Source organism: Oncorhynchus tshawytscha, linkage group LG24 (genome assembly GCF_018296145.1).
Source record: "Oncorhynchus tshawytscha isolate Ot180627B linkage group LG24, Otsh_v2.0, whole genome shotgun sequence".
In the NCBI taxonomy this organism is placed as follows: Eukaryota; Metazoa; Chordata; class Actinopteri; order Salmoniformes; family Salmonidae; genus Oncorhynchus; species Oncorhynchus tshawytscha.
The window spans coordinates 1,856,290-1,879,105 of NC_056452.1; the positions used below are offsets into that span (position 1 = coordinate 1,856,290).

Consider the following 22,816-nt stretch of genomic DNA (forward strand, 5'->3'; position numbering starts at 1 on the left):
TTGTACATGTTGTGTTTATATTTTTGTTCAGTGTAAATTAATATCTAATCTCATAGCAGTTGAAATAAAATATAATACAAAACTCTGAGGTCCTATAAATAACTGGTGGCACTTGAGAGTAAAGATATTGATAGCTAAATGTTGCCATCTAGTGGTTCTGATTTAGTTGATTAACTACTGTACTGTTTGAGGGTACTAAAATCACAGTACACCCATTTGATAATATAAATTATCACAATGACTCCATGTGCAACCCAACAAAACATGGCTTTTAGCTCACCACTTCATCCTTTATTGTTAAATAAAAAAAGCATTATCGATCGTTCTGTTGGAGGATCAACAGAGCCAAGAAATAGAGAGCCAGGTAGGCCAGATTTAGCGGCTGTAAATCAGAGGTCAGACTCATGTGGCCCGGGTGGTTGTGGCGGCGGCGGTGGCAATGGTGCTGGCTCCACTCATGGCCATCTTCTTCAGCGTTCTGTTCAACTGCATGGCGAATAACACAAGTACAAACTGACTAAACATTTATTTAAAATTTTAACTGGAATAAACCAAATTTAAACGACTTTAACGTTCCTATTCTGTGACCTAAAAATATATAATTAAATACAGAAGCAAACGTCTGCAATGTAACAGAAATACTATGATAAAGGTAAACAGACTGTTGCTACCTGGAAATTCTGCTGTAAAGTAATTTGAAAATGTATAATTTCTCACCTCCTCAAACTTGTGGATCTGTCTGATGAAGAAGTCTCCATAGCGGCGGGCCACCTTGGTGTCTGCGATGTGGATCATGTCCTGCAGGCACATAAGACAATGAATACAGGTTACTTCACTACATTATGTCCAAAGAGTTAATTCCATATTGACGGAGTTAATACATTAAACAGAATCTAAAACGAGGTGAGTGGGCTCTGTGTAACGACATCTCACACACACACCTTGTCGATGTAGAAGTCGACCTCGGAGGCGGACTGGAATTCTCCGTCCAAGGCAGAGATGCCGCTGGTCCACACCAGGTTCTTCATCTTGTGTTTGAAGACCAGAAGCTGGATGCGAAACTCCTGCTCAGTCATGTCCAGGAACCCTGCCAGCTTGGCCACAGGCATGGTGGTGTAGAGCTTCAGGAAACTGTACAGCAGAGAAATGGAGCAGTGTGAGGTTAGATGGGGAAACCAAGGAACCATGTTAGAGAGCAATGCTAGAGAGCTGGGTCATGTTCAGTAGGGAGAAATATTTTGAAACGAAGTGAAACAGGGAGGTGCTGAACTTGACTGACTGTAGCAGCTCACCAGACTCTCAGAGATAACTTGTTACCTGCGGATGGTAGAGAGCTGGGCCTGTTGCTGCACCTCCTCAGCGAACACCTTGAGCTGCTGCTGGAAGGGTTCCTTGTGGTAGTTGGGGAGCACATTATCGTAGTTGGGCACCACCGGGGACAAGAACTTGGGACAGGCAAAGCTGAAGAGCTCCTCAAACACCTGCAGGTCTCTGAGGTCACAAAGTCATGTCAGTCAAGTCTCAAACACCAACTATGGCCCAATTCAAAATCGAACTGTAGACCCTTACACCCTGTGGCAATCTGAGTGGATTTGACAGGTGCAAGTAAGCAATATGGTAATAGCTCCACCTCGCCCTCTGATAATCCAGGTGGAAGTTTCACTATATTGCTTAGACCAAACAAATCCAGTCTGTCCGATCTCCACATAGGGCCTATAAATTCCTCTAGCCCCTAGAGTTCCCACAGTGTGGTAGTAAGTGTAGACTTTTTCTCACTCACCCCTTCTGCATGCGAAGCATCTTGTCTCCATACTTCTCCCTGAGCTGGGTGTGGATGCTTTCATCGATGCGCATGGGGTACATGGTCAGGGCTATTGCCAACAGCCCGTGCATCTGCTCGTTCTGCTTGCTGATCTGGAGGAGCAGGAAGAAGTGACTCAACCAATTACCAGGATCGTCTTCATTTTAAAAAGTTTTCCATTATGTGCACTAATGAACATCACCCAGTTCTGAGAGGGAGATGTTAATCATAATCAGTAATGTAGTTAGGGGAATATTGGTCAGTGGGCCTAAGAAAAATATATCACTGAGAACATTGTAAGTCTTGTGAGCATTCTGTGCAACTTCCTGTGTGCATTTACTTACACGGACGATGTACCCGCTTCCAGTTAATTTTAGACATTTGCCAAGTAAACTACTGAGGCTATTTGAGCCTATTAGGCCTATCAGTGGCCTACTAACAAAAACAAGGGATCAAATGCATCCCATAACATTTTCATATGGAAATAGCTATTGATTTCAGCCTATAGTGGCCTATATGGTGTTCAATGTTGGCTTATTCTATTAGATGTAAAAACATTACGAAGGGTTTGACATGAACCTTTTTCTGTTTAGTTGTCTGAAAGCTCAAGTCACATGTTTAAAAATAGAAAATGGTGTGTTAACACCATGGGCCTAATACGTGACTGGAAATTGAATTTTATGATGCAAGAAAGCACTTTACAAAATAAAAAACATCATTATTATTACCATACACAGAATCTGAATGAAGGCTATACCCTCTGCCTATTAGCTTATTTTCAAATTCAAGCGCGTCTCAAAATACCCCTTTAAGACAAAAACAAAGCTTTGCCAAACTTACTTTTCAAAGAAAGTAATTGACGGAAGCAATCACTCGCCCATGGCTTAACAAAGAAATAGCTATAACATGGCAATAATTTGCTAACAATATCATCATCTGCACGGGCTGGCATTTCTTTTGTGCGGCAGTCCTGAAGGTGCATGCGCACAAACATTGTCACTGACCATCTCATATTTATAGGTGGACCTCTGAAACATGTTCCTGGTCCTCTGGATGTAGAGTAGGATGTTGGCAAAGACACGGATGGCATCCTGGTACCTCCTCATCATCAGGTATGCAAAGCCCACGTAGTAGTAGGTGGTGATCTGGCACTCAGGCACACGAGAGTACATACTCTAAGAGAGATTAAATATAAAGTAGAGGGCAGTGAGTGGGTTAGAGCAAACAGGGAATCAATTGGAGAGAGAAATATGGAGTAGAAATATGGACAGAGGTGTCTCAACAGTTAAGGCCCACTCCTTAATTCGTAGGTCTGTCAATATCAGAGAGTGGGCATTTGGGGATAGATACGGAGACAGTACAGGTGCATCAAAGCTGGGACCCGAGACTGAAAAGCAGCTTCGATCTCCAGGGCATCAGACTGTTAAATAGTAACTACTAGCCGGCCTCAGACCAGTACCCTGCCCTGAACTTCAGTAACTTAGTAGCCGGCTACCACCAGGTACTCAACCCTGCACGCTAGAGATTGCTGCCCTATGTACATAGTCATTGAATACAAGTCGCTTTAATAATGTTTACAGCTCGGGGATATGATCCAGAAACCTTTCGGTTACTGGCCCAACGCTCTAACCACTTGGCCGAATTTTTTTATATGAAAAGCCGATTAATTAAACTGTTGCCGGCCAAAATCACCAGGAGGGGAAAAAACTGTTTAAGAATGCTTTTTATTAATTGATGAAATACCAGTTGATGGAAAACACATTTGACAGTCATGCTTATCAGTCTATAGATGAATTTGCATATTTATTTTGGGGGGGGATTACATTGTTCTGTGTGCATCTTTGTTAGCTTTTTGATAAATAAGATGCATGATGACTATCAGACACGCACAGCATACAGAGCCTATTTTGACTTCTCAACTGGTAATTGAAGTGTGCCTCACACCACTTTACAATGTGAGCTGGAGGCCGTATGCATTTAAAAAACATACTTTATTTGAAACGTGAATGTCTTATTTCACATTATGAGGCATGTCTTACCTTGCTTCAAAGTACCCTATAGGCAAAATCCGACTACGGAAATGTGGAGGCAAATATTTTATAAAGACTTAATCGGCAGCATGTGAGTTTCAAGTTAGGGGAAGATTACAATTTATCCTACCATTTCTACTGTTCTGCATTCCAGTTATGATTTTTATATGCACGTTTACATGGAACAGCACGTTTTCATGAATCATTTCAATAACATGTTCATTTCTCAAAATCATTGCCAGGTGGTTAATCATAAAAATCTCAATTAGAATTACAAATATCTAAAAGTCAAGTCAACTATTTCAAGATTACCAGCCTCTGCCATATAGACACATTGATATACCGTGATGCATTGGTGCTAAATAAATGAGCACATGGAACTCATAGCCTATAGGCTAATGCAGTAGTACACCTGTAACTTAAATAGCTCTTTCACAGAGTGGTGATTATCGAGGGGGAGCTTGTTGGAACGATTTTTTAAATAGTGTAATGCGAGGAACTAGAGTTTTAATATATAATTCGCAATAGATGTTTAAAAAACCCTTTCCTACATTTCCCTGCAATTGGCCAGGTACGTATGCGTGCTCAGAGAAACAAGCCATCTCATTGCTCATATGGAGCACACCAAACAAGACTAAATTTAAAAAGTACACAAATCTTTATGGTTATGAAATAAACCAAAACTTATTTCTCACAACTGCAGCAGGTTGTGAACTCTGAAAACATTTCCACTCCGAGAATGAGAACGGTAAATTACTTGTAATTAATACATAAATTAAGAGCAGTTTATGTAAGCAAATTACATGGATTAACAGTACATTTACTACTGGTGACACACAGTATGTAATGGGGAATAGATTTGTATGTATTTATCAAAGGGCAAACACAATTCACATAATGAAAGCCCAAGAAATGGCAGGACACAGCTGAGCCATTCTGGAGAGACTCACCGATAGTCAAGCACCATAGCCCTTCATCTTGTCTAAACATTTTAAATTATACCCAAGACATTATCTTCACACATATTTTAGATGCTTTTCACTGACACCCACAACTCAATAATTCAGGCTTTTCAAATAAGCGTAGGCTTACGAGTTTGTGATTTTAAACAATCCACAGAAATGTTATTTAATTAGATAATGAACCTCTATTCCTCTGTGGCTAAGTCGTGCTTTCTTTCTGGTGAAGTATTTTGAATCATTTTATTTATTTCTGTGTAAACAGGAGTAATTATATAATTTTGGCAAATGTATTTCCATGTACTTCTCTATTGGACCCACAGCCATGCCATTTATGTCCTGTTATATTTGTTTTCATATCAACTTTCTTTCTTTGTCCAGAATCCAAAGGCACAATCCTAGTCTTATTAGCAACCCATCCTAGTTGTTGCATCTTTAGATTCCCCCTCTAAGATTTTAACAGAGATTTTCACCACAGTCACATATGGAACTGCTATCAGGTGCACTGTTTAGAATGGCGTTCTCTCATGTGCGCTGTTTTAGAAAGGTGTTCATCCACGAATTGTATTTTGACAAATGTTAGAACATGTTTTATTGGCTGTTTCATTACATGAGCTGCCTGTTCTGTTAAAATGCATTACCATATTCTAAATGTGATGTGTCATTCTGAGCACCGAGGGTGGACACCCTAATGGGTGCATATGGGTCCGGAAAATTAAAACCTTCCCGGTCACGTTATCCAGCGCCACATTTTCCAAACAGAAACCCTAGATATGTATATATCTGTATTCTAGTTAAGGCTCATCCTATATAATTACTGCTGTGCACACCTTTTCAATTCATATACTGTCCATAACACACACCATCATATACATATATTCCGAACCCTGACATTGCTCGTTCTAATATTCCTATATTCCTTTCCTATTGTTAGATATTACTGCACTGTTGGAGCTAGGAACGTAAGCATTTCACTACACCCATTATAACATCTGTATAATATGTGTACCTGACTAATACATTTGCTTCGATTTGGACATGCATCTTCAGCTGTACGAACATCGACAGTACTACTATACAGTGGCCAGTGTACCTTCTTGTTGAGCTCAATGTTCTCCAGGACTTTGATGGCCTGGTAGTAGTCCCCGAGCAGAGAATGTAGCCTCAGCAGCCCAACCAGGCTGAAGTACCCCAGCATCTTATATAGGGAATGACGGCCATACTCGCCAGCCACACTCTCTGGATCGCCTGCACCACAAAACACAACCTCTTAGAGCTGTCGCACAGGAACCATGGACTGCATCAACCATTCAGTATTGATCACTGAGAAGAATGTGGTGTAAGAAAATGTCAAAATATTTTGCTACAAATTATATCGTTATGTCATAATATATCACTACAAACAATATATTGTTACAACAATAAGCAACAATATATCAATGCATATACAATGCATCTACAGCTGTAACTTCTTTACCTCCACTGGTATAGACCTCCAGCTGGCGGTTGATGTTGCTCTTGTCCACCAGCGAGTGGAGCACGTTTAGAACACTGTGGACATTCCAGATCTTGGGGTTGTTCCTCAGGAACTCAATCTCCTCCTCAGACTTCTTGGCTGTCTTGCAGCGATACTGGCTGAACGACTGGAACTGGTTGGGGAAGAAGAGTGAACTTGTTATTCAAATGCAGTCACAATTCCATGCGTCATAGCAGCTTCAAGACAGAGGGGTACCAAATGAATGCCATAGATTTAAAAAATTGCCAGAAAAGTACACTGTTCACAAGTTGTGGGTCACTTCGAAATGTCCTTGTTTTTGAAAGAAAAGCAAAAATGTTGGTCCATTAAAATAACATCAAATTGATCAGAAATACAGTGTAGAAATGTTTAATGTTGTAAGTGACTATTGTAGCTGTAAACAGCAGATTTTTTATGGAATATCTACATAGGTGTACAGAGGCCCATTATCAGCAACCATCACTCCTGTGTCCACATTGTTAGCTAATCCAAATTTGATTTTAAAAGGCTAATTGATCGGTAGCCTAGGCTAGCCTAGTGGTTAGAGCGGTTAGAGCGTTGGACTAGTAACCTAGTAACCTGAAGGTTGCAAGTTCAAACCCGAGCTGACAAGGTACAAATCTGTCGTTCTGCCCCTGAACAAGGCAGTTTACCCACTGTTCCTAGGCCGTCATTGAAAATAAGAACTTGTTCTTAACTGACTTGCCTAGTTAAATAAAGGTAAAAATAAAAAAAATGGAAACTTGTGCTGATTAAATAAGCAATAAAACTGGCCTTCTTTAGACTAGTTGAGAATCTGGAGCATCAGCAATTGTGGGTTCGATAACAGGCTCAAAATGTGTTGCGCGGGTACTGTTTTAAGAAACTGCCAGTTGAGGACTTGCTCAAACTAGACCCTTACTCAAACTAGACACTAATGTACTTGTCCTCTTGCTCAGTTGTGCACCGGGGCCTCCCGGGGCCTCCCACTCTTTCTATTCTGGTTAGAGCCAAGTTTGCGCTGTTCTGTGAAGGGAGTAGCACACAGCATTGTACGAGATCTTCAGTTTCTTGGCAATTTCTCGCATGGAATAGCCTTCATTTCTCAGAACAAGAATAGACTGATGAGTTTCCGAAGAAAGTGCTTTGTTTCTGGCCATTTTGAGCCTGTAATTGAACCTACAAATGCTCCAGATACTCAACTAGTCTGAAGGGCTGTTTTATTGCTTCTATAATCAGAACAGTTTCCAGCTGTGCTAACACAATTGCAAAAGGGTTTTCTAATGATCAATTAGCCTTTTAAAATGATAAACTTGGAGTAGCTAACACAATGTGCCATTGGAACAGGCGTGATGGTTACTAATAACGGGACACTGTACACCTATGTAGATTTTCCATAAAAATCTGCCATTTCCAGCTACAGTAGTCATTTACAACATTAACATCTTCACTGTATTTCCGATCAATTTGATGTTATTTTAAAATGGACAAAAAAATAGCCTTTTCTCAACAGAAAGGACATTTCTAAGTGACCCTAAACTTTTGAACGGTAGTGTACATTTTGACGCTGAAAAACTAATACACATGCAACATACCAAACAATGTTAATTTACCTGATAAATGAATTCATCAATAATGTCCCAGAGCCACTGGTTGGGTAGCTCCAAGGGGGCGGGTCCATCTGCATCTATATAGAACAATATATACCTTCTTATTGAGGCATTGAAAACATCCAATGTAACAGTGTATTATGAACATATATTAAGACAACAAATATTTAGTACTCAAACTTACTTAGAATGTAGTTGAAGAGGTTGCAGTAATTGTAGTAAGACTCAAATCTCTGGTCGAGAGTGGGTCCTCCCTAATGGTCAAAGAACACAAAAGCATTATTTAAGTATAGTCTTCCAAGTAGTGACATTATTATAGTTCTGTGCACTGTAAATCCATTGGATTAAATCCATCCAGGACAGGAGATGTAAGATTTATATTTTAAAGCTGATAGGGCTTAAACAATGGTTCTGTGGCAGGATAGATACTCACACTGACTTTAGCATAGATGTGTCTGTAGTACAACTCCTTATACAGGATCAGGAACACAGCATCTGAATGGGCCAACAGCAAAAGTGAGCAAGCGCAACAAGATAGACTGGCACAACATTCTTTGCCTTCTTCGCTTGTTGGCATTTATTGTAATGAATCTTGACTTGGAGGCAGCTCTGCAGTGGTCAACAGCTGGCACAAAGTCATAAAATCTGATTTTAACCCTAACCACACTTTAAACCCTAATGCATAACACTAAATTAAAACCAAATAACACATTTTTACAATACAGACCATTTTGAGTGCAGCTGGCCCATTGAGCAGAAATGGCTTTTTCCGCTTCCAAGGCAAGACTCATGACAAACATTAACCTATGCATTCTTCCCACTTCATTGTCAATGGAAAACAGCAACAACATGAATACTCTACAGAGGCGGCAATGTAGTTTGTGAACAACATAGTCTCCACTTTAAAAGCAAACAGCTCTAAAGAAAGCAGAGAACACTAATGGACACTAGACATCCTGTTTAAAGTTTAAACTCCTACCATCAGGTCCACATTTCTCTGTCCACCGTTGCCAAAACAACAAATAAAGACATTCACTCATGCTGCTATAGCATTTTTTTTTTTTTAAAGATGCATGTTACTACTGCACACCACACTACAATAACTTGAAATTTTGTTCATTCCAGCAACTTTGTCCAATAAATGTGTGGTCCACGTTATTTTGTGTCACACTTCTTGTGTGATGTATTTTTTGATATGATTCTGCTGCAAAACCAATTAACCCCGGAGAGATAATAAAGTCTTCTACTACTAACTACCACCACTCGTGTCCACGATCATCTGAACGGGCTTGTGCCCAAACTGGAAGGAGAAACAGCAGTAGACTGGCGCACTTACCGTTTCCAACGAGGGAAGCGATGGCCTCAGCCTCTGGCCAGGGAGATGTTTTGAAGAAGCGGTCAGTCAGCTTGTTCCAGCTAAGGAGAGAGGGAAAAATGTGTAAAATTACAACTTTAAACTTAAGTGTTTTAAAATGACAGACCCCAATTAGTTGACTGAAAACTTTTTTGGGCCGAGCAATAGCATATATACACACAACACACGAGATGGCCGCAGGGTGGGCACAGCACAAGGGGAGTGTGGCTAAAAATAAACGTCTCTCTCCAGAATGCACTCTCCTGGAAGTTGGAAATCTGAGGTTTGTAGTTATTCCAATATCTATGCCTATCCAATATACAGTGGAAAATGGTCTGATTGCACTTCCTAAGGCTTGCACTAGATGTCAACAGTCTTTAGGACATTGTTTCAGGCTTCTACTGTGAAGGGGGAGAGAATGAGCGCTGTTTGAGTCAGGTGTCTGGAAGAAAAGCCATGAGCTCAGTCTCGCGCTCGCACGTGAGAGTTAGCTGCATTCCTTTTCCTTTCTAAAGACAAAGGAATTGTCCGGTTGGAATATTATTGAAGATTTATGATAAAAACATTCTAAAGATTGATTCTATACATCTGACATAGTTCCATTACAGTTCGTAGAAACGTCATCTGAACTAAGTGCATGCCCCTTGTGAATTTGGATTTGTGAACTAAACGCGAACAAAAAGGATGTATTTGGACATAAATGGACTGTATCGAACAAAACAAACATTTGTGCAACTGGGATTCCTTGGAGTGCATTCTGATGAAGATCATCAAAGGTAAGTGAATAGTTATGCTATTTCTGACTTCTGTTGACTCCACAACATGGTGGGTATCTGTATGCCTTGTTTTGGTCTCTGAGCGCTATACTCAGATTATTACATGGTGTGCTTTTTCTGTAAAGCTTTTTTGAAATCTGACACAGCGGTTGCATTAATTAAGGAGAAATGTATCTATAAATCCATGCATAACACTTGTCTTTTACCAATGTTAATTATGAGTATTTCTGTAAATTGACGTGGCTCTCTGCAAAATCACCGGATGTTTTGGAAGCAAAACATAACTGAACATAACGCGCCAATGTAAACTGAGATTTTGGGATATAAATATGAACTTTATTGAACAAAACATACATGTATTGTGTAACATGAAGTCCTAGGAATGTCATCTGATGAAGATCAAAGGTTAGTGATTACGGAAGTGGCCAGAAAAAAGCCATTGCTTAACCTCTCTGAGCACGGAACCCGGTAGCGGGCTGAAATTCCACAACATATGGTGATCGCTACATAAATAGTCATATTAAACATTCATGAAAATACAAGTGTCTCACATGTATAGAAAGCCTAGAATCTTGCTAATCCAACTGCGTTGTCAGATTTAAAAAAGGATTTACTGCGATGCGATTATCTGAGGATAGAGCCCCATAAAAAACAACAATTTCAACCAGCACAGGCGTAACAAAATCACATACTGCATTAAAATAAATCATTTACCTTTGACGATCTTCATCCGTTTGCAATCCCAATGCTCATTGTTACATAATGAATGATCTTTTGTTTGATAAAATCCATTTTTATAGCCTAACACAAAACATTTTGTGAACCTTGTGTCGTGAATTCCATCTCATTCCATTTTCGACGACACATTCCAGGTAAATAACCCACACAGAACGTGACTTTTCCAGTCATGTTTGGTTTCATTGCAATCAACTGGTTTGTTTGTAACACAACCAAACCTGATGGGCCATTTCGCGGGACGTATTGACTGAAAGAAACCGATTTGAAGACAACAAGTAATGACATCACTGTGCACCAATGATTTGCCCGCTGTTTCGTTAATTGACTGTATTTTAACCCAATGACCACTGATCGTCTTGAAATCTAGCTGGGTAGATAGCCATTGAGCTGAGCTAAACGGCAGTATGAAAATGGTTGTTTGTTGGAAGACCAACCCATGTCGTAAACTCCAGCGTAAAGAGAGTAATTTGCTATTGAAGTTTTATTCCGGAAGGAGCTACGCATTTTACGCACAGCGTTGTTTTGGTAAACGCGCAGATTCAGCTGTTTATATATCAATCAGTATGGCGACTAAGTCAGGGAAAGCTAAATCTAAGTCTAGATATACAGATGTACAGACCCACAATTGCCAAAGTGAAATGGAGACAGTAGATACAGTTGGTCTGTTGTAATATAATAGACAGATCTAGCTGAAATGTCATAATATAAAAGAGACAGTAGATCTAGCAGGTCATAATAATAATATATTCAACCTTATTTTCCCTGTACTCTATATATACACACACCGTAATTTCTGGACTATTAAGTTTACCGGTACATTGAAACAAATTAACTTTACACAGCCTTTAAACGAAACACGGCTTGTAACAAAAATAAATAGGCTTTTAACCTTGTGATGCCCCCTAGTCACAAGGTTAAACACCTATTTATTTTTGTTACAAGCAGTGTTTCATTTAAAAGCCTATTTATTTTTGTTACAAGCCGTGTTTCGTTTAAAAGCCTATTTATTTTAGGAAAAATAACATTCCCGTAGTAAACGGGATATTTTGTCAGGGCAAGATGCTAGAATATGCATATAATTGACAGCTTAGGATAGAAAACTCTAAAGTTTCCAAAACTGTAAAAATATAGTCTTGAGTATAACAGAACTGATATTGCAGGCGAAAGCCTGAGATAAATCCAATCCGGAAGTGCCTCATGTTTTGAAAGCACTGCGTTCCAATGCGTACCTATTGAGCAATGAATGGGCTATCAACCGGATTACTTTTTCTCTGTATTCCCCAAGGTGTCTACAGCATTGTGACGTAGTTTGTTGAAGAACACCCGTAAGCGGCTACATTGCGCAAGTGGTCACCTGATGCTCTCAGAGTGATTCTCACTCTGTATGCCATTCATGCATTAGACCTTCCGTCATCCATCATTTCTTGTTGACTTTCACAACAATTCCTCTGGAATTTCTCTTTTGGCATCGCCATGCGTTTAAAAATCAACATCGGTGGAAGCTTTTCTCCCGATGCAGTGCAGCTCAGAACACAGGTGAAGTGCGTTTTTTCATGCCCAGTTGTTTTCAGCGTGACGGATGATTCGCCTTTCCTGTTGACAGTCCGAGTGAAAGGCAGGTCAAACATCAGAGGAACCTCATCCATATTTATGATATCGTGGAATGCTCCGCTATCTTTGCATCGGTGAATTTGCGGAAGTTTTAAACTGTTTCCTCATAGTCGGGAGGGAGCTGCTGACACAGACTCGTCCGTAACCCTGATGGACAGGCCTTTACGTATCATAAATCTTAGACACCACGAAGGTCCACCTCTAAAATCCTCAAACTTCATTGCGGTGGCAATTGTTTTGGCTTTCAGTCGGATCTGCACAGTTCAAACACCTCGGCCGTCTGCTCTCTGTGAGTTGACCCAGTCTAAGCTCATTTTCTAGTTCGGGCCATCTGCTTTTCTTCCCTCAAAGCTTTTGTTGTCTTTTTGCACTGAGTCAGTTCCTCACTCTGCTGTTTCCAACGTCTTATCATCGACTCATTAAGGCCAGCTCCATTTCCTTTTCCAACAGCTAGAGCGAGCGATCGCCTTCAAATTGAAAGCTGCATCATATGCATTTCTCCGTGTCTGCCATGATGAGGGTGACAAAATTACTACCGTAATCAGAATGATGGGAAGTTTGAGCGCGCTCGATTTACGTCACATTATGTGACAGTGCTCAGTTTTTTGGCGGCATGAATCTTGTGAAAGCGGAAAAAATCCATAAATTAGCCGCGTCATTGCATAAGCCGCGAGGTTCAAAGCGTGGGAAAAAAGTAGTGGCTTATAGTCCGGAAATTACGGCATATCTGTTTATTATACCTCAGCAGCACAATATTGTTTAGAGCTTTGGCAAAGTGGGTGATGTTATTATCCTTCCTGTTTGGCCCTGTTCGGGGGTCTCATCGGATGGGAACAGTGTCTCCTGACCCCTCCCGTCTCAGCCTCCAGTATTTATGCTGCAGTAGTTTATGTGTCGGGGGGCTAGGGTCAGTTTGTTAATGAATTTATTTGCAAATTATGGTGGAAAATAAGTATTTGGTCAATAACAAAAGTTTCTCAATACTTTGTTATATACCTTTTGTTGGCAATGACAGAGGTCAAACGCTTTCTGTAAGTCTTCACAAGGTTTTCACACACTGTTGCTGGTATTTTGGCCGATTCCTCCATGCAGATCTCCTCTAGAGCAGTGATGTTTTGGGGCTGTTGCTGGGCAACACGGACTTTCAACTCCCTCCAAAGATTTTCTATGGAGTTGAGTTCTGGAGACTGGCTAGGCCACTCCAGGACCTTGAAATGCTTCTTACGAAGCGGAGGACAGAGGAGCCTCTTAAAGGTCTGTGAGAGCCTGAAATGTCGCTTGTTTGTAGGCTTTTGTTTTAATTGAGAATTGCATTGAATTGCCTCTAAATGTACATTTAAAAAAGTGTCCCATACAATAAGAGAATCTGTGGTACCCATGTTGTGTAGATAGTGAATTCTGAATTACTTTTGTCTTAGTTAAGAACAAATTGTCAACCAGCAGGCTTTGATAAATTTTCCAATATCCCCGTCCAAGTGGAAATTCTTTAAGAGTTATATGGAGGCCAATTAGATGGTGGGCCGATCATATTCGATCCCATCATACTTTAACTTGGATGCAAGAATGAGACCTGGAAGTAATCGCGACGGCTAGCTTGATTAAGTCTCCTCCATGTATATGTTACTAGGTCAGGGTTTTTCAGGCTCCATATACCCACTAGTTCTAAAGTATTTATGATATTCATAATCTCCTAAGTGCATGAGGTTGATGGTTTGTAGTGTGATTTCCTTTACGATCCATTGTGGCACTTAAAACCGTATTATAATCTCCCATCATAATAACAGATTAATTTGCTGCTTGTGAGCCCAATAGATTAATTAGATACATTTTCAAAGCAGTGTGGATCATTACTATTTGCCCCGATAGATAATTAGCCAGATCTGTTTTTTTATCCAATAGCATATTTTAAAGGATCCATTTTTTGGATAATATTTTTTTTTTTAAATCACCCCTTTTGAGTTTCTTTGCCCATGAGAAAATATATATATTTCCTGTAAACAATATATATTATATTACTTTAGAAAGGTAAAAATGTTAATTTTTTTATGATATGCTAAGCGATTACAATTTTAACTGGTTACACACTTATTTCCCCGCTTACAATAATGATACCACAAACAATGTTGGTAAACTTAACATTAAAAAGCCCCATGATGATTAAGTGTCCATATTGCTGTACTGTAATATTTGCACTGTTAAGCATACTGTAGCTGCAACTGTGTAAACCTCGGATTGCCCTAATCTTCCACCCACTAAAACCTCCCCCCATATATACAGTGCATTCGTGGAGTATTCAAACCCGTTGACTTTTTCCACATTTTGTTACGTTACAGCCTTATTCTAAAATGGATGTAACAAAATAAATAAATAAAAAATGACAAAGCAAAAAAACGAGAAAGGTTTTTAGAAATTTAAGCAAATAAATAACAGAAATACCTTTTTACATAAGTATTCAGGCCCTTTGCTATGACTCAAAATTGAGCTCAGGTGCATCCTGTTTCCATTGATCATCTTTGAGATGTTTCTACAACTTGATTGGAGTCCAATCAAGTGGTAAATTAAATTGATTGGACATGACTTGGAAAGGTACACACCTCTCTATATAAAGGTCCTACAGTTGACAGTGCATGTCAGAGCAAAAACCAAGCCATGAGGTCGAAGGAATTGTCTGTAGATCTCTAAGACATGATTGTGTCGAGGCACAGATCTGGGGAAGGGTACCAAAAATTTTCTGCAGCATTTAAGGTTCCAAAGGAAACACAGTTGTCATCAACGGCTCAGACACAAGAGGTATGTGGCAGGGTCTACAGTCAATCACGGATTACAAAAAGAAAACCAGCACCGTCACGGACCAGGATGTCTTGCTCCCAGGCAGACTAAATAACTTTTTTGCCCGCTTTGAGGACAATACAGTGCCACTGACACTGCCCGCAACTAAAACATGCAGACTCTCCTTCACTGCAGCCGACGTGAGAAAAACATTTAAACGTGTCAACCCTCGCAAGGCTGCAGGCCCAGACAGCATCCCCAGCCGGGCCCTCAGAGCATGCGCAGGCCAACTGGCTGGTGTGTTTACGGACATATTCAATCAATCCCTACCCCAGTCGGTTGTTCCCACATGCTTCAAGAGGGCCACCATTGTTCCTGTTCCCAAGAAAGCGAGGGTAACTGAGCTAAACGACTACCGCCCCGTAGCACTCACTTCCGTTATCATGAAGTCCTTTGAGAGACTAGTCAAGGACCATATCACCTCCACCCTACCTGACACCCTAGACCCACTCCAATTTGCTTACCGCCCAAATAGGTCCACAGACGATGCAATCTCAACCACATTGCACACTGCCCTAACCCATCTGGACAAGAGGAATACCTATGTGAGAATGCTGTTCATCGACTACAGCTCGGCATTTAACACCATAGTGCCCTCCAAGCTCGTCATCAAGCTCGAGACCCTGGGTCTCGACCCCGCCCTGTGCAACTGGGTACTGGACTTCCTGACGGGCCGCCCCCAGGTGGTGAGGGTAGGCAACAACATCTCCACCCCGCTGATCCTCAACACTGGGGCCCCACAAGGGTGCGTTCTGAGCCCTCTCCTGTACTCCCTGTTCACCCACGACTGCGTGGCCACGCACGCCTTCATCTCAATCATCAAGTTTGCGGACGACACAACAGTGGTAGGCTTGATTACCAACAACGACGAGACGGCCTACAGGGAGGAGGTGAGGGCCCTCGGAGTGTGGTGTCAGGAAAATAACCTCACACTCAACAAAACTAAGGAGATGATTGTGGACTTCAGGAAACAGCAGAGGGAACACCCCCCTATCCACATCGATGGAACAGTAGTGGAGAGGGTAGTAAGTTTTAAGTTCCTCGGCGTACACATCACAGACAAACTGAATTGGTCCACCCACACAGACAGCATCGTGAAGAAGGCGCAGCAGCGCCTATTCAACCTCAGGAGGCTGAAGAAATTCGGCTTGTCACCAAAAGCACTCACAAACTTCTACAGATGCACAATCGAGAGCATCCTGTCGGGCTGTATCACCGCCTGGTACGGCAACTGCTCCGCCCTCAACCGTAAGGCTCTCCAGAGGGTAGTGAGGTCTGCACAACGCATCACCGGGGGCAAACTACCTGTCCTCCAGGACACCTACACCACCCGATGTCACAGGAAGGCCATAAAGATCATCAAGGACAACAACCACCCGAGCCACTGCCTGTTCACCCCGCTATCACCCAGAAGGCGAGGTCAGTACAGGTGCATCAAAGCTGGGACCGAGTTACTGAAAAACAGCTTCTATCTCAAGGCCATAATGTTTACATACCCTACATCATTCATCTCATATGTATACGTATATACTGTACTCTATATCATCTACTGCATCCTTATGTAATACATGTATCACTAGCCACTTTAACTATGCCACTTTGTTTATATACTCATCTCATATGTATATACTGCACTCAATACCATCTCCTGTATCTTGCCTATGCCGCTCTGTACCATCACTCATTCATATATCTTATGTACATATTCTTTATCCCCTTACACTTGTGTCTATAAGGTAGTAGTTTTGAAATTGTTAGCTAGATTACTTGTTGGTTATTACTGCATTGTCGGAACTAGAAGCACAAGCATTTCACTACACTCGCACTAACATCTGCTAACCATGTGTATGTGACAAATAAAATGTGATTTGATTTGATTCTTAAATGAAACATCAAGTTGTAGAAACATCTGAAGGATAATCAATAGAAGCAGGATGCACCTGAGCTCAATTTCAAGTCTCATAGCAAAGGGCCCGAATACTTATGTAAATAAGGTATGTTAAATTCACTAACATTTCTAAAAACCTGTTTTTGCTTTGTAAATATGGAGTATTGTGTGTAGAATGAGGCAATTTTTACTTAACAGAAAGATAAGTTAAGGGCTCTGAAATTTCAGAATGCACTGTATATCACCAGTACATTTACCATTAATTCCAATAATATCAAATCTACAATGTTTGTTTGGTTACGGTCATTTCTGTTAATGCATTCAACATATTATTAAAGTCTTTTACCGTTCTCATTGTCGGAGTGGACACATTGTTTGCTGAGTCCACAACCTATGCTACAATTGAGAAACAAGTTTTGGTTTATTTCCTTCCATTTACAACTTGTCAATTTAGTCATTGTCTTTTGTTTGGAGCTCTCCTGTCAATGTTGAGTAAGGATGCGCACCCGATTATGCAAAGTAGGCCTGCACGCCAATGTAGGCATAGAAATGTGCCCATTTGGGGAACTGATAGCATTTCTGACTGGCTTAACACCACCACCGAGGTGTGGAGCTTCTCAAAGTATTGTTTTCACCTTAAACAGCAAGCCAACAAAGTATGTTTTATATCCACTGAGAATGACAATAGTTCCTCAATGTATTTTAAAAATCTCCCTTTCGTTAACCACTCGGCATGAAAGGGAAAAATGTAGCACCTACCTGATTACTTCTTATCCCTTGCACAAATAACCAACAGCTGTGTCTGTCCCAAGCTCACTGGTGTGGGAAACTGAAGGCCCACAATATGTTATAGAATGTTGCAAGTTTGCTAGCGCGAGCTTCGACCGGATTCAAGTTAGTTGATATGTTTCAGGTTTGTTGCAGACAGACCATTTGTAGCCATAGTGATTTTTTTATAAAAAATTTATTTTTTAATCAGGATATTTTCTACCTGCAGGCTGCAATGTTTGTATTCGTTAGCTTCATAGGCTATTTTTACATAGTTGGCAAGCATAAGAAGTTACTTTTTAGGATTGTATCATATTCATTTAAACCTGGATGGAATTTTGATTACGGTAAGGTTTCTTTCTTCTGGTTATCCTGATCTCTGGCTCCCTCGAGTCATTTGTCTTATTTCAACATAAGTGCCCTTAAAAGTATCAGAATGCATATATAGTTGATTTTATTAAAACAGAATGTGTCTATTTGGAAAATACAAAATTTAGACCCATCAGATTTATTTTGTCAAGGGACAGCACTGTATTAATGTTACGATAACTACAGAAAAGACAGTACCTGTTCTCGTAGACATCTTGGATTTCGTAGATCTTCTGCTCAATGCTCTCGCTCGACACACGGTTGGCCTGCAGCTCGTACACCTTCTGGTCGATGAGGTCTGAGATGGTCTTGTGGAAGTACTGCAGGAAGTTCTTGATCACCTCTGGGATGACGTGGTAGGTCTGCTGCTCGTACTGGCGCTCGTAGGCCAGGTCAGCTTTAGGGTCACCTGCAAGAAGATTGAGGAATGGTGAGGTTCTTAAGGAATAGTGTTGCACTGAAATGATAATGGTGGGATATGTGCAGTAAGTTTCTACCATAGAATCATTGATGTGATTTTTTTTGGTGTCTACTTTGTGGTACAATTAACTGATGGAGTGAGGCGTATGTAGTGACTACACACCAAACACATGCCTGACATTTGAGTGTAGTTTATGCACTCATATCTAGACAAAACTACTCACCAGTATGGAGATAATCATCATTTGTGTAGGAATAAGGGTCATACTGTGGAGAGATGGAAAAGTATGTCAATTAAAATCAACATGACATATGTTGAGACTTTCCTCTTTAACTAACAAGCAGTCAAAGTCCAAATCCTAGTTGGTGAAACCAGGGTAATTAAAATGTCAACATATTTAGCTAGTTAAATAACTAATTACGGCCCAACGTTTCGGGTATTTTTCTTCTGAAAGCTATTCAATGTGATAACAGCAAATATTTGTATCTGATATATTTATTTTTAAATCACTCAGAAGCCACAGCTATTACTCCCCCATGAGTTAACGTTAGCTACGCGTTGCGTAGGCAAGGTAAAATAGGTGGTTTTCGCCAACTGGATGACTGGCTAACTAGCTAATTCATAACAAACACTAGTAAGCACATGAAAAGCAACAATTGTTTGTGAGTATCTGGAAAAATATAATCAAATCAACCGCCTAGCTAATTTGGGTAGCTATGCCGCTAATGTTAGCAACTATAGTTAGCTAGTTAATCTGGCGTCCTCTACTTCGTAATGAGCCGGTGAGGATAGCCAACATTAGGTTACCGCGCTATAACCTAAAATAAACTGTAGAACATAAAATGGGTATGTACTTCTTCGGTTTCTTCGGTTTGGTACGACATGTTATGATATTTCCAATCTCGTACAAACGTGTGTGCTTAACAAAACCACGCAGCTAGCGGAGAAAGGAACCGGAAATGGATTTGCAACTAGAACAAATAGTAGACAGCAGCATGCTGGGATTGTGGCGGAATGAAATTAGGCTCAGATGAGCTACTGGCGTGGAATCGATTGACCGTATTTAAGTGATAATGCCGGAGAAGCCAGTGTTTTGTTTTGTTGGATATATTGGCACGGGGGTTGTTATGCCCGAAAATAAGTTAAAATCAAATTGTATTGGTCACATACACATGGTTAGCATATGTTATTGCGAGTGTAGCGAAATGCTTGTGCTTCTAGTTCCGACAGTGCAGCAACATCTAACATGTAATCTAACAATTCCACAACAACTGGCTAATAACCACAAATCTAAGTAAAGGAATGGAATAAGAATATATAAATATATGGATGAGCAATGACAGAGCAGCATTGGCAAGATGCAATAGATGGTATAAAATATACATATGAGATGAGTAGTGCAAGGTGTGTAAACATTATTAAAGTGACTAGTGATCCATTTATTAAAGTGACCAATGAGAGGCAGCAGCTTCTGTGTTAGTGATGGCTGTTTAACAGTCTGATGGCCTTGAGATAGAAGCTGTTTTTCTGTCTCATTCCCAGCTTTGATGCACCCGTTATGTTATGCATAGAGAATGACTCATTCCTTTGGAACTTTTGTGAGTATAATGTTTACAGTTAATTTGTATTATTTATTTAACTTGTGTTTATTATCTATGTCAGACACTATGGCACAGATATAAAGAAGAGTCCTCTATCAAAGTAGTAAGATGATTGTAATAACTTTCCACGCTAACAACTGAATATAACAACTGAATAATTTGATAATATTAAATAGTGTCTGATGTAAATATTTTCAAATGCAATAGTCAAGTGTTTTTATATGCATACTGAATGCACTACATTTTTATAGGCATTGACCGTATAACTTTTTATTGTTAGATACTAGTTTAAAATATATTTTGAAATGTTGCAATGGAGCTCGGCATTTATCCCAAAATTCCATTCATTTCCCCATAGGCTTTGTCCAACGAATCATGGCGGAGTTGGTGCACAAAAATAGACTTAGTGTCTACAAATATTACATTTGAGGCTGCTGAAAGGAGAATGGCTCATAAATGGCTGGAACGGAGTGAATGGAATGGTATCAAATACATGAACACCATGTTTGATGTATTTGATACCATCCCACTATTCCGCTCCAGCCATTACCATGAGCCCGTCCTCCCCAATTAAGGTGCCACCGACCTCCTGTGTTGTATTACTATTGCTATCTATGGTCAGGTAAGCGCCCTACAAATCAGGTTGCTTAACTTGACACCTGGTGGCATGAATTTGCATTGACAGGGTAACATTCTGACTTGTGTTGCACGGTAACTAGTAGCCTTATGCAGACACATTTACCCTTGGCTGTAACCTTGCATTTCTTATTGTGAGTTGTCAATGTGTCAGATGGAATTTAAATGTACATGACTCTTTCCTCTACTCTATGACATAGACATCCAGACAATTTAGGCATTTTTCTTAAATAAAAACAAACCCACATTTTAACACTTTATGGACAGTATTTTGTTTTTCTTTGTATTACGCTATTATATTAAGTACAACTTATTTGTTTACGCTTATTTAACAAAGTTTGTCTCAAATGAAACAGATTATATCCATTAGGCCTTTCTTTCGCCATGATCGGTGTACACTGAGTGATAAAACTTCACACATTTTTCATGTACCAAATGCCTGCACGGTAGGCACAGGCACGTGTGTCATGAACAACTTTTGCTTGAGCAACAATAGTGCAATCGGCGGATCACCTTAATGCCTTCATTGAAACTGACACAAAACACAACTATGTAGAGTTTACACAAATATTAGCACCTTAGCTCTTATTGCAGGACTTAACTGTGAAATCACCATCTCAGTCAGTCTATTGTGTGTATTGAACATTTATATTGCAGTGTACAGCAGAACTATGGATGGTACACCCAAGAAATGGAGTATCAGCCTACTCAGTGACACCCAGAGAACACAACTGTGTAGAGTTTACACAAATATTACTGTCTAGTGCTTATTGAAGGATTTTGGCTGTTTGAAATCACCTTTCCAGTCAGTCTATTGTGTGTATTGAACATACATATTGTACTGTGCAGCCTGACCTATGGATTGTGCTCCCATGAAATGGGGTATCAGCCTACTCAGTGACAGCCACAGGGGACAATTCTGAAGAGTTTACCCAAATATTAGCATCTTAGCGCTTACTGCAGGACTTTGACTGTGGGAAATCACCATCTAAGTCAGTCTATTGTTTGTATTGAACATTCATATTTCACTTTACAGCCTAAACTATGGATGGTGCACCCATGAAATGTGGTTTCAGCCTACTCAGTGACACTCAGAGAACACAACTGTGCAGAGTTTACACAAATATTACTGTCTTAGCTATAATTGCAGGACTTTGACCGTGAGCTCTTTCTATTCTAGTAAGTCTATTCTAGTAAGTCTAATTGCAGGACTTTGACCGTGAACTCTTTCTATTCTAGTAAGTCTATTCTAGTAAGTCTATTCTAGTAAGTCTATTCTAGTAAGTCTAATTGCAGGACTTTGACCGTGAACTCTTTCTATTCTAGTAAGTCTATTCTAGTAAGTCTATTCTAGTAAGTCTAATTGCAGGACTTTGACCGTGAGCTCTTTCTATTCTAGTAAGTCTATTGTCTGTATTGAACATTCATATTGCAGTGTAAAGTTGAACTATGGATTGTACACCCATAAAATGGGGTATCAGCCTACTCGGTGACATCCCCAGAACACAACTATGTAGAGTTTTTGTTGTGGTAGCTGTTAATGGCCACTCAAAAAGTACTTCTCTTTGGGGTAGCCATAACTGTATTTTGCCACTAGGCTCTGCTAGTATCCTTCATCAAGGTCTACACTACTCTGACGTCATTTCCGGTCACAACTTGCAGACTTGTTTTCGAGTTGCTGTGCGTTTTGTTGCCAACCTATTTTGCTACCTGACAACTTCACGGTTTTTACTTTTTAATTACCGTTTATATATGTATATATATTTTCCTCAACTTTTTCACTCCGGACGCTTTATCTGGACACGATTCGTCAGGACCTCCAACAGCCGAAGCTAAGTAGTAACATTAACATGATGCCTTCTAATTGCAGTCTCTGTACTCGCCTTACGGCGAGGATAGCTGTGCTACAAGCCCAGCTTCAGACGCAATC

At 40.2% G+C, this 22,816-nt stretch overlaps 1 protein-coding gene across 1 annotated transcript; it reads right to left on the minus strand.

Moving 5' to 3' along the window:
- Positions 1–248: 248 nt before the first annotated feature.
- Positions 249–19,652, minus strand: LOC112223887 (eukaryotic translation initiation factor 3 subunit L). Its single transcript, XM_024387194.2, has 15 exons — positions 19,504–19,652; positions 18,873–18,915; positions 18,427–18,637; positions 9,232–9,311; positions 8,329–8,390; positions 8,080–8,149; positions 7,899–7,972; positions 6,268–6,439; positions 5,884–6,038; positions 2,806–2,976; positions 1,781–1,914; positions 1,318–1,491; positions 942–1,131; positions 718–798; positions 249–486 (listed from the first exon to the last, which is right to left on the minus strand). The coding sequence occupies exons 1-15, from the start codon at positions 19,531–19,533 to the stop codon at positions 403–405; spliced, it is 1,731 nt and encodes a 576-aa protein (XP_024242962.1). The 5' UTR covers positions 19,534–19,652; the 3' UTR covers positions 249–402.
- Between the last annotated feature and the right edge of the window lie 3,164 nt (positions 19,653–22,816).

Bases quoted from the DNA above. Each gene is read 5' to 3' on its own strand.
- LOC112223887 (XM_024387194.2), bottom strand. From the start codon at position 19,533: ATGTCGTACCAAACCGAAGAAACCGAAGAA. The intron at 9,312-18,426 runs GTACTGTCTTTT...CTCTCTCCTTAG, and splicing joins CAAGATGTCTACGAGAACAG to CTGGAACAAGCTGACTGACC. The intron at 2,977-5,883 runs GTACACTGGCCA...AATCTCTCTTAG, and splicing joins ACATTGAGCTCAACAAGAAG to AGTATGTACTCTCGTGTGCC.